This window comes from Tyto alba, unplaced genomic scaffold (genome assembly GCF_018691265.1).
Source record: "Tyto alba isolate M040663 unplaced genomic scaffold, T.alba_DEE_v4.0 Super-Scaffold_14, whole genome shotgun sequence".
Classification (NCBI taxonomy): Eukaryota; Metazoa; Chordata; class Aves; order Strigiformes; family Tytonidae; genus Tyto; species Tyto alba.
The window spans coordinates 37,415,362-37,428,324 of NW_024881276.1; the positions used below are offsets into that span (position 1 = coordinate 37,415,362).

The 12,963-nt window shown below is 38.1% G+C and overlaps 1 protein-coding gene across 15 annotated transcripts in view; it reads left to right on the forward strand.

Annotated features, from left to right (window-relative positions):
* NRIP1 (nuclear receptor interacting protein 1) overlaps window positions 1–12,430 on the forward strand; it is a 143,990-nt gene extending 131,560 nt beyond the window's left edge. For all 15 annotated transcript variants that reach the window (XM_032989788.2, XM_032989789.2, XM_032989792.2 and 12 more), the window contains one exon: window positions 3,437–12,430. In XM_032989788.2, coding sequence (XP_032845679.1) covers window positions 3,805–7,293 — 3,489 coding nt within the window. In that variant the 5' untranslated portion in view covers window positions 3,437–3,804 and the 3' untranslated portion in view covers window positions 7,294–12,430. The remainder of the gene's footprint in view (window positions 1–3,436) is intronic.
* Window positions 12,431–12,963: the final 533 nt, after the last annotated feature.

Here is a 12,963-nt window from a genome sequence, read left to right on the forward strand (position 1 = left end):
ATGCCGAAGTGTATCTGTAGTTTTCAATCAAAGGAAAACTCAACCAACTTCAAAAGCAGAAGTAATATTCTGGACATACACAGTTCAGTGTACATTTTAATATTCTCTTATCTTCCCTGTTCTGCCCACAGTTTCTCCCTAGGCACATTTTAAAAGGCTGAAGGACTGATTTCCCATGGTATGCTCCACTTGGGGAGTGTCTCCCCAGGTTACAGCATTTGTGCTGCAAATCCTGCTGCTGCCTTAGTTCTGTCTAGGTAAACATGACTTAATGAACTGTGATGGGTGCGTGCTCTTGGAGGTTCTGAAAATAGTCTCTGCAAAACAAGTGTTTTATTTATTTGTTAGGATACAGAAGTCTGGAAAAAGATAGTTGAAACAACAAAAAAGAGTGCATATGCAGTAGTTAAGTGGTCAAGAAAGCATGTCAACTTTATCAGTGTATTTTGTCACCATAGTTAAATTGTTAAGTGTACTTCAGCTTTTACTGGGAAATAAGAGATGTGTTGCTGTATGGTTTCTCCTTTCTCTTCGTTCTGGTAATTTCTGGAATAATATTTAATAGTGAGAAAAAACATTTCAGTGGGTCCAGGGAAATTCATTGGTACAGTCTATATGTTTTTAAAGGGTTGCTGAATGATTGCCTTAGTGTCCAGCTAAACATTAATTTCCAAAGCTGGTTTGGTTTTCACATGACTGCACTTCAGATAGTGGAAGAAATGCGTACTTGGCTCAAAACTCACTGGAAATGCTTAGTTATGACATTGCTTTCAAACTCTGAAATTTACTACTTGGTTTTCTATCACAAATAAGTTTTAGATTTAGAGACATTTTTTTTAAAAATGTAATTTCAGTTCTTGACAGATGACTTAATCACATTTGTGTTTTGTATATTAGGTCATGTAAGGTTTTATCACGCTGTAGTACCTGTTACAGCACTATATCAGAAAAGGCTCTTCAGAAGGATTGGTGATGTCCCATTCCTTATGTGTGAAGTGCTTTTCAGATTTTGTTCTCTTTAATGAAGGCTCCTTTGCATGAACCCGATTTCTGTAATATTATCAATATTTCATTAGCATTGAGGAATTTAAAAAACAAAGGTGTCAAAACACTTCTTAGAGTAGTTACTATATGTAAACTCTGCTGGCTACAAGCGTTGTCATCTGCAACTGTCTTTGAGTACCCAAGGGATTTGCATAAATGAATTGTCTTTTTTTTTTTTTAATTACCCAGAGCTGTAATGAGTAAAGTTTTACTGAATATTGGCTTAATGGTGCATTTATTTGGGACTTTATTATAAAGGTGACCTGCAAGGGTTGCTTTTATTGGATAGTAAGAAATTTTGAAAACTTCCAGTTTTATTCTCTTAAACACAAAACATTGGCCACGGGTGCTACTCACTCCTTTTTAAGAACAGCATGCTATCAGCTTAATTCCCTTTTGAAGTATGAAAATGTGGCTGCAGATAAACAGTTTATCTTTGGAAGTCAGAAAACTGTATTTTCTGGATAAAGTGCATTCCCAAATACTTGAGGAAATAAGTCTAGCAGTATTGATGTTGCGATGTCTGGATAATGAACACTTGATATATTTATTGGAAACCTTGATTTTTTTCAAGGATTTGTTATTTCTGATTTTAGTCTGTTATAGGCTGAAACTCTTCAAAAGCCCACCCAGAGGTGCATAGGTTTTTGAAGGAACAGTAAGATGACGGGTAATTTTTAATTAGATGAATCCACATTTAAGTTGTAGTTATATATTTGAATGAACACAGTGTCTTCTACAGGTAATTATGTAAATGCTGGGTAATGTAGACATACATTTCTGAGAGAAGTACTGAGATCCCAGCAATAGCTACCAACTTTTCATTTGATACTTACATACATGGGTATGCACATTTAAACTACAATACATTGATGTTTTTTGTTTTGTTTTGTTTTGTTTTTTTAAGATAGCTCGTTTTTTAGAGTTTCTATAAATGATTTAAAATCTAGTAAAGGAGTATTTACACAGGGGGGATATATGGGCTGTTAAGATTACAGCTATTTAGTAGTTCTGATTCTTTGCTTTTTTTAGATCTGGTATTTTTCTGACTTCTGTTTGCTTGTAGTTTTTGAATTAAAAATAACCTCTGGAAAATCAATCATAAAATACTCATTGACTTTAAGGAGGCAAGGATTTCATCTGTGTACATCCTTTTAAAACTTGTGAATGCAAGTTTTCAATTGGCTTTTAGTCTGTGAAAGTGAATTGCAGAGTTAGGTATGTGTAAAGGCACTTAGCTTTGCTCATGTTGGATATTTATGCCAGTTAAGAGCTGAATGAGTGAAAGGGTAGGCATTTGTGGTGTAATGATGTCAATATTGAACTGCAGTGACTGTCTGAACTGTTCATGCTAACGCTGACCAGTAATATAACTAAAACTGAAGAGATGCATCTAGCATAAGTGCCATTGTTGTGCTTTTTAAAACAGCTTTGTATAGCATACTGATTCATCCAAAGAAGTATTGAGTAGAGATATTCTACACTATTTATAAAAAACAAGACTTCAAGGAAGACCTGGGAGTTTTTTTGGCATTATATGTTCAATACATGGAAATAACATAAAGGTAAAAATCTTTCAGTGAAGGGAGGATTTTGGTATCAGGATTTGTGTTATATGAGGGGCATGAGCACCTTTTTCACCACTGCTATCATATGATTCTTCTAATGACTTGACATAGTTGGGAGTTGTAAAAACAACATATTTCCTCCCAGTGCTATTATGCTACATTTTGCATTTCTAGATAGTCCTGGACAGCACTGACAACTTGGTTTCTACTTTTAGCAGTATCATCTACCTGCCAAACAAAAAAGTACTCATATATGTGATGGTTACATAACATATTCTGTTACTTGAAAACAGATTCCACATGAACCTGAACATTGACTTTAGGCATGCCTTTTCCCATTAATTCTCTTTTAGGGTGATAGTCTGCATGTCCTGTGTATTTATGTAATAAGAAGATAGATTTATGCAACTGTGAAGTAAAATCCAGTGTAATTTAAAACCCCCTATATTTAGAGTGATTTAAGGTTTTCCTTTTATGTTTGCTATTCCTTATTTTGAGCTGTAGGATAAATTCCATGAATGCTTGTAGTAGCTATGCTTATGATAGTTGAGCTTAATTTCTGTATAAAATTTTCTGCCTCAGAAATTTTTTCACAAAGTTCTTTAATTATCATGTACTTTGTCCAATACTTGATTGTGAATTTCTTCTGGAATGTTGTTACTGCTTATATATCCCGAATCTCTAAGACAGTGTATTTACAAAAAAAAAAAAAAAAAAAAAAAAAAAAAAAAAATTAGATCTTTTCCTAAATATTTTCTTTCTGTTTTTTTTTTTTCTTTGTTTTGTTTTTTCCTTCATTTTGTTTTTTTTCTTTTTTTACTTAGGAATTTTATGTGCTTGGTGGAGATGGAAAAAGATGAAAAACAAGCTGGCTTCGTGGAGAAAGAAGGCGGCAAATATGTAATGGAACTTTATTACTGTGGAACCATGTTTTGAGTGCTCCTCCTAGACATCTTTCATGAATATTCTAGGTATCAGCAGATTGGTATGATTGGAAACCTGGTTCATCAGACAGTATACACTGGAAGAAGCCTGCTTGGAATATGACTTTTTATGTTGTTTCTGAAAGTCTGTGAGAAAACACTATAGACATCTACCTATTATTTCTTAACTCTGCATCTTGATTCAGCTACTGCAAAACTAGTCTTTGAAGTGAATAGAACCAGAGCCCTTTTGGAAACCTTTATTGAACATGACTCATGGAGAAGAGCTTGGCTCTGAGATGCACCAGGATTCTGTTGTTCTAACTTACCTAGAGGGATTACTAATGCATCAAGCAGCAGGAGGCTCAGGTACTGCAGTTGACAAAAAGTCTGCTGGGCATAGTGGAGAGGATCAAAACTTTAAGATTTCTGGAAATATATTTCCCAGCTGTCAAAGTAATGGTCCAGTTCTTAACACAAATACATATCAGGGATCTGGCATGCTGCACCTCAAAAAAGCAAGACTATTGCAGTCTTCTGAAGACTGGAATGCAGCAAAGAGAAGGCGGTTGTCTGATTCCATTGTGGATTTAGATGGAAAAAAGGAAGCTTTGTTAGCTGGCATGGTTGAAAATGTGCCTAAAGGCAAACAGGATAGCACATTACTTGCCTCTTTGCTTCAGTCATTCAGCTCTAGGCTGCAGAGTGTTGCTCTGTCACAGCAGATTAGGCAGAGCCTTAAGGAGCAAGGGTATGCCCTTAGTGATGATTCTTTACAAGTGGAGAAAGATTTAAGGTGCTATGGTGTTGCATCCAGCCACCTGAAGACTCTGCTGAAGAAGAGCAAAGCAAAAGATCAGAAGCTGGACAGCAGCCTGCCTGATATAACAAAGAACCTGCCCAAAGAGAGGTTTATAGAATCTCCTCATGCGGTGCAGAGCGGACCTAAAGTGATAAATGAGCCACTGTCATGTGCTGCAAGATTACAAGCTGTTGCAAGCATGGTAGAGAAACGATCTAGTCCTGCTGCTTCACCGAAGCCCAGCGTAGCATGCAGCCAGCTAGCTTTACTCCTTTCAAGTGAAGCTCACTTGCAGCAGTACTCCAGGGAACATGCTTTAAAAGCACAAAATGCAAATCAAATAGCAAGTGAGAGACTTGCAGCTATGGCCAGATTACAAGAAAGCACTCAGAAAGATGCTGGCCAGTTCGGTTTAGCAAAAGGAATGACAAGCCATCTCAATGGTCAAACAGGATCATCCACCAAAACAGTATCTAGCAAAAGCAATATGGCACCATTTCAGAGTTCAGTGGGAGTCATGCATTCATCTCCCAAAACTGTGGGATACAAAAGTACTTTGGAAAGGAGTAACCCAAAAACCTCTCCCAGCAACAGTTTGCTCTTGCATCTACTGAAAAGCCAGAATACCACCAAACATGTAAAAGGGCATGAACAGAGTGAGAGAGCCAGCATTTTTGAAGACAGCAGCACACCAACCACTATTGATGAGTATTCAGACAACAACCCTAGTTTTACTGAAGATGACAGCAGTGATGATGAAAGCTCCCATTCTAACTGTCTTCCCATAGACCTGTCCTTTAAGCAGAGGACAGATAAACCGGATGCAGGCCCCCCTGCATCACTGGATAACCTGACTCAATCCTTGCTTCATAACTGGGATCCAAAGGCTTCCTGTCCAGAGAACAAGGAAGATAAAGACACTCCGAAAGCTTCTAAGCTGAATCCCCATCAGAAAGTAACGCTACTTCAGCTGTTACTTGGGCATAAGAGTGAAGAAAAGGTAGACAAGAGTAATGACCCTCAGGGACCACACAGTGCATCTGATGTGGCAAAATTCACTGTACAGACTGGTAAAAGGACTCCTGTTACTGACAGTCCCAGTGCAAGTCGAATGACTCCGTTAAGCACTCCACCCTTGCTGGCTTCTACAAAATCAGACTCTCCTATAAATCTCTCGCACCAGTCGTTAGCCATCAAGCGTAGCTCGCCACCGTATGCCTGCAGCATCCAGCCGGACAGACTGGTGAATCCGGCATCTAAGCATTTGATAGACCTTTCTAAAAGCAAAGAAATGCAAGGAACCAAGCTGAACAGGAACGATAGTCCCCAGAACTCCTCAGCATTCAGTGCCAGCAAGCTGTTGCAGAACCTCGCCCAGTGCGGCATGCAGACTTCCGTGTCAAGTGAAGAACAAAGAGCTAGCAAACAGCTGCTAGCAGGGAACACAGATAAACCTGTTGGCTTGATTGATAGATTGAACAGCCCTCTACTTACGAATAAACTGAGTACGCATGAAGAAAATAACAAAATATTCAGTTGTCAGCCTGCACCCTCTGAACAAGGACTTCCAGGTTCAGAAATAGAAAATCTCCTTGAAAGGCGCACTGTCCTTCAGCTGCTTCTGGGAACTCCCAATAAAGGTAAAAGTGAAAAGAAAGAGAGGATGCTTTTAAGAGATGAAAGTTCTCCAGAACAGACAGATAAGGCTTTGAATGAGCAAATATTGACAGTGAAAATAAAAACTGAACCGTCAGAAGAATCAAATGTTCCTTATAATTCCAATGCACAGCAAGTAAGAGAGTGCAAGGGTAACAAATTTCAAGGATTTGTTCATTCACTGAAGAGAAATACAGTTGCTTCTCCAGCATCCGAGGAGTTGAAATCTGAGCCTCTTTCACCTCAAGATTTCTCTTTTTCCAAAAACGGCCTGCTGAGTAGGTTGCTGAGACAGAATCAAGACAGTTACCCTGCAGATGAGCTGGACAGAAGTCACCGAAACAATGAACTGACACACCTCGAATCAAAGAGTCTTTGCACAGTACCGAAGAAGAGGAAGCTGTATGCTGAGCCCTTGGAAAGTCCATTTAAAAAGATGAGAAGTAATGTGTCTGATGCTGCAACCAACCACGCTTCTCCCACTGAGGCACTGTATGGGCCTTTGCTGAACCAGCAAGAACTGAAATTCAGCAGAAGTGATGCTGACTTTAAATACGCTGTAAGTCATGGTTCAAATAATGAAAGTGAAAATAGGAGTTGGTCTAGAGATAGTAAAGGCTTTAATGTGTTGAAACAGCTGCTTCTCTCAGAAAACTGTGAGAGAGATCTGTCACAACATAGGAATAACATAGTAACAGAGGGCAAGAAAAAAGGAAACAAAACCAGTGCAACAATTAATAAACCTGAATTCAGCATTTCTTCAGTAAATGCATTAATGGGAAGCCCTGTGCAACAGAACAATTGTGTAGATCATAGAACATTTCACTATCCTGTAGCAGTAAAAAGTCCTGCCGATTCCCCCTTCCCTGAACATCTGGGAAGTGCAGTATCTAGACTAGAGTCCGACCAGTTTAGCATGTGTCCCATGCCCAGTGAAAAAGGGCCCATCAGATGGGTGATCACAGGTATGGACAAGCATGATTATGAAAAAGACTCTCCAAGACTGACCAAAACCAATCCAATATTGTACTACATGTTACAGAAAGGTGGCAACTCTGTTAGTAGCCAAGAAGCACATGACAAAGAAATTTGGAATGAACCTTCATTTACTGATAGTTCAAGTCATGTTACAATCAAAGAGGAGTTGACATCTGATGCAGAGCTTAAAACTCCTTTTAGTAACTTAAGAAGCCCTTACAACAGCCATATGGGGAGTAAGACCTCTCATCAACATGGTGTGAATGGAGAAGTGCATGGACTTCTGGAAAAAGTGCTAACAATCAAAAAAGAGCCAGAATAAACTAAAGCCTCCTCAATGAGTTTACAATCAGTGGTTTTGAATCTTTGTTTAAAAAAAAAAAGAAAAAAAGAAAAAATAAAAATGAGTACGAACTTGACTACTGTATAAATTGAGCATGATTTTAGAAAAGCATGGTCTAATTGAAACATGTTTTCATTTGATAAACTTTTTATTTTTCTGGTGATGTTATTTAAAATACATGTAGATAAAATTTGCTTTACAATAGATTGTCACAAGGAAACTAGAAAGGTGGTAATTTGTACAAGACATTTCTGTATGTATCAGATTAAGTTATGAGTACTCTTTGATCAGAGTCTTATTTGGATCTGCAAGTTTTTGGTATAACATAAAGTGTAAGCGTACAGCCTAGGTGGTGGTAATGCTGCGTTTCTTCTCTCCCTGTAAAATATTCCTTATTTTTTGGAAGCCTGAGCATAGAGGCAGTGTACTTTTTTTTTTTTTTTTTTTTTGAATGTTTAATATGCTTTGTGAAATTTTAAAAATAACTTTTAAGAAATGGAGCAGTCCGTCCAAGGTGTTAGCTCGTCATATTGGAAAACCTGTGTCAGTGTTAATAATTGAAATGCACTGAAATGTATTTTTAGTGCTTCCAAAATTTTTATTGTTATTTTTAAATCTTGTTTGTGGTCCTGCCAGAATAGTGGTTTAAAATCTATTTTTCTTCCTTGCTCTGCTCTTGACAAATGCCTTCCTCAGAATCCTTAGCCATAGTTATGAGTTAGTAGTTATGATTAAGGGTTTTTTCTAGGTTTTTATACAAAAGGAAGATTTTCATAGACCATGCAAGTACGGCATGAGTCCTTTTGTCTGCGCATTCCTGTCACTTCCCTGCTTAAAAGGGGAAAGCCAAAATGCCTCTTGGAGTAGTGTGATTAAGAAAGCTTAGTACATATATTTGGTGAGGAAAATGGTGGAAAGTTTGTGGAACAGATGAGCAGAATTATCTGTTTAGCACCGTCCTGCTTCCCCGGCAGAAGATGACCGACTGCTCTAAAGCAGCACGTCAGACTTCCACTCAAAGATGGAATAGGATTTTAATGAAAAATGTGTTGGCCTCTTCCTACAACCAGGGAAAAGAATCCATATTCTGCCAATATTTATTACTCTCTGAACAGCTGATGCATGGTTTAATGCACTACCCTTTCACTGCAGAAAGCCTCGTTTTAGAAAAATTTTTCGGGTTGCACTGAGGATAAAAATTGTGGTTTTGTCATGTTCTGTAATGGATAGTGGGACATGTTTGAGAAATCCTCCTCTGCCCTTTTCCTCAGTCCCTACCTGTGCTGTGATTTGTAACATCTGGCAATACCAGCCTGAGATGGGAGTAACTGAAAATTGTGGTCAAAGCTGAGACATCTTAAAAGAATTGCTGGCTGGGGAAGAGCCATGCGGCTCTGCTTTCCTGTTAACACTGTCAGTGTTGACTCCATTTGTAGCCTTTATTTCTCGTGGGGGAGGAGGAAGACAAAATCCAGTTCCTCTAAATTACATGCACTATTGGCAACTGTAAGTTTTGCTGAACTTTTTTACTCCCCTGAAAAAAATGTTCTCTGTAGCTTCTTATTTCACTGATAATCCCCTGTGCTATCAGCAAGCGGCATAGTAATTGGCTTGCACAGATAATGAGAGGTACGCTCTGTTTTAATTTTGACTGTTTTCACTATTAGAGCTGATATCATGACAAAACTGCTGTTTCTGTCCATCTCATGCCTGCATAGCGGGGATGTGTGATGGGGCATTTTGCTCTTTTCCTTTCTGGTTTGATTTCAGAGATCCTTTTCCCAGACTGCTGGATTGCCAAGATGGGGTGAACTGTTGTCCCCCTCTCATTCTCCACCCACTGCCTGGGATCATTTTTCCCTCTTTCCAGGGCAGTCCCTACTGAAAGGGACTTCTCCTGTCTGCCAGCTGGAAAATGCACCACTATTCTGTTTTGCCCCCCTGGGGGGGCTGCCTTCTTTTAGGGAACACAAATATTTGGCAGTATCTGATAAAAAACATTCCCCCTGGTTTATATGAAAAATAACAGAGCGATTTAAAGATATATTTTTATGTTATTTGGGTGAAGCGTAATATATTAATGGGCTGTACAAAGAAGATTTATATTTTAAAACCTTCACGCAAATCTAATATCATTTTAAATGTCATTGTCTGAAATATAATATAAAAATAAAATTTTGTTTGTCTTTAATATTGCATTTATAAGTGGCCCGATGACAATTCAGATGTCTCATAGAATAATCATTAAGGAGATAAAGTATATTTTGGATTGACAGTGGAACTGAATTTTTTTTATATGAGTCAACCCAGGAGAAATATTAAAAAGATGGTATTTGTTCCATCCATTAAATGTCTCTTAAAGTCTTAATTGATTATTTTTCTTGAAACAACATGTATATAGCTAGGAAATATATACAGTATAGAATAATAGATGGTCCCCGGAGTAAATACAGGGCTATAATTTACTTGAAGGGCTCCACAGAAAAATGCAGCTTGAATGGATGTGAAATAGTCTGTTTGGAAAAAGTTCATCAGAACAAAGTTGAGATGAAAAGTAGTAGTAAAAAGTAATACTGGAGTCTAGGAGTGTGCTTACCTATGTATTTATTCTGTGGTAGTCTATTGTTATAATATATACTTTTGAACATTTAGTTTTTAAAGTTTTATAAAACATTTAAGTTAAAATGTAAACAGTTTGACCAGTTAATGATTTAGCTTTCTTTTTAGGTGATGTTAATGAAAGGGTATTACCATTTTCACAGACGTCAGTAAACTATAATACACAAGAGTTTAAGTTTAGGACATGCTGTTCATGGAAGAATTTTACCTCTTGTAGACATTGCAGTCTTAAGCAGCACGTAACATAACGATGAGGCCCTTGAGAGAGGGTAGGACATGCCAGCCGAATGCTCTTCAGTCAGCTGCTGAGAGGGCAACTGTCTATTATATGAAATTCTCTGGTATCACTGATGTTACCCCTCCCTAGGGAAGAGAGGTCTTCTATAAAATCTACCCCATCCACATGTACAGCCTTTAAACCTGAGGACCAAAGGCTCTTTAATAATTTTTTATCTTGTAGCGTGGGTGAGTAAAAAGGAGTCACAGTCGTCTTCCTGGAGGACTTTTCTGGCAGAAGAGGGGGGTGCAGGAGCTGGGTTTGCTGCAGCAGCAGCAGAACTGTTAGGGCTGGCCATGTTTTCCCAAGCAACTCAAAGATCCTTGATTTCCACCAGTCCCTGTAGATGAACGACAAACCAAGGTCATCTGTTGAGTAATGCTTGGTATTCTCAACAACTCCTGTCTCCTTGGTTCAGTAGACGTTTACTACTAGGATACGCATTTTGGCTGTTCCCAATATGCCTCCTCAGTCTGTGGGAGTGGAATCTTTGAAGATAGCTCTGCAAGCTCAGGAGGCTGAAGCTTCAGCTAGGCCTTTAGACTAGAGACTTGAATCAAAATGGGGCCTTGTCAGGTATTGGCAGCAGTAGCTGTGTAGGCAGAGAGGTGCAGGGTTGATGGGTGCTGTTGTCTGATCTCACCACCCAAAGGTCAGGGAGGGAGGGGAGAACACATCCCAGTTGTAGCTGGGTGAGACTGCTGGGGGGAAAGCTGCCTCCACCTCATGGAGCAGTGAGGAAATGAGTTAGGGATGTGTCTGTACCACGCTTAAAGTTGTAATTGCAGCCCCTTGGATCTTAGACCTGAATTAACTTTAACCTCACTTAACTGGGGACGGCTGCAGCAGCAGCAGTTGGGTTGCAAAGCGCCCAATGCCTTGCTCGAGGAGGGGGCATCTACAGGCTCGTGCCGCTTCGCCCGCTGCGATGGTGTAGCGCTCGAGCTAGCTGGATTTGGGGATTGACTTGTAATTGCCACGCAAATCTGCCTTTTCTTTCCCGAGGGAAGTGTATGGGACTGAGAGAACCAGATTTTTAGTGTCTCCTCTGCCAAAGTTTGAGGAAATGATGGGGGGTAACACATGACCACAGAGTCAAAGGTGTTTCGCTGGAGGGCTTCTCTACTGATCCCACACAAGCCAGTGGCTCAGTTTGAGAAGTTTATAAACATTACAAGATCAAAAGGGAATTCAGCCATAACTTTCACTTTTCTTAGCCATTTACTCTTAGTAATGTTTTTAAATTTTTAATTTACAAAGGTTTTTAAAAGAAATAAATGAATGGTTTAAATTTTCCCTGTTAAAATGTTGGTGAAAGTATTACAGCTCTCATTGACGTCAGTGACATGATATTACCAGTTTGTTCTCTGCCACATCTTACAGAGGAGTAAACTGGTAAGTATATATTATATATATTTATATATAATGTAAATATATTGACTTGTTACACCTATAATATGTTGAAATTGGTTTTTAAAAGGTGATGTAAATAGTGGTTTCCTTAATGAAAAATACATATTTTGTATTGTTCTAATGCAAAGTAAAAAAACCCTTTTAATCTTTTTTGTTATGTATATTCCATGTATAAGTGTAAATATGATCACATAGGTTTAAAAACTTTTGCATGTATGTATACAGTTGCAAGTCTGGAAGAATGTATAGAAAAATACTTTTATTTAAAGTTGTGATTACCTGCTGCATGAAAAATGCATGGGGGACCCTGTGCATCTGTGCGTTGGCAAAAAAAAAAAATAAAATGTCTTAAGTCAGGTCAGTTCAAAACACAACAGTATTCCACTTCTAGACATGACTTCTGCTGTGGTATTTTAGCTTTGTGAAAGAATGTGCTTCAAATCAAAAGGGTCTGGGGAAAAAAACTGCAAAACTACTTTTAAAACAAGAAGTACTCATACAACTATAATCAGTCATGTAAGTTCAGGACTCCATTTTGCATAATTGAAATATTGTACCAGGACTATTCCATCCCTGTAAAACAAAGGAATATTGATTTTCATTGCCATACATAAGAATTTGGGATTTTACCACAACCAATTTTATTGTGATGTGTCTTCAGTAATTTATCTAACTGGTCTAATTTTTTTATTAGAAATTAATTTCCTCATGTGATGTCACAAAACTGTACATACTGCAGTGTGAAGTTTTTTTAAATCTTTCAGTGTTTACTTCCTGCAGAAGATTTGAATAAATGAGAAAAATGCATTGTCTTGACGGTTTTTAAATCTGCTTTATTTCATGTGTACTTTCTGTTACTGGAGTGTTAGTGGGCTCTTTGCATCAGTGCTATTAATACAAGTTTCTGACAACAAAAATATCTCGAGGAACTTAGGGACACACAACCTTCAACAAGGCTACTGACTGGAAACGGAGAGTTGTGGAGCTGGAAATGAAACAATCTAAATGAGATTAGCAGCTTTACTTTACAAAGCACTGTATTATGTTTTATTCAAATACCCTTTCTGCTTATTAACTTGAAATCAGTGACCATAAACTGGAAACCTCTAAGGGGGAATTTTCATCTGAAAAATCATTTTAGACAAATGTTGAAACATTTTTCAGGTCCCCTGTGCAGGGCAGGAAAGATGTGTTTTCCCACTAAAATCTACTTTGGTGCATATCACAAAGAGGACTTTCTAGTTGTATTCCATTTAAGTTCTTAAGCAAACCTATAGAAAAGTGAACACAATTTGCCCATGAAGACTATGGAAAGATTTAAGAGTGCACTTGTATATTTT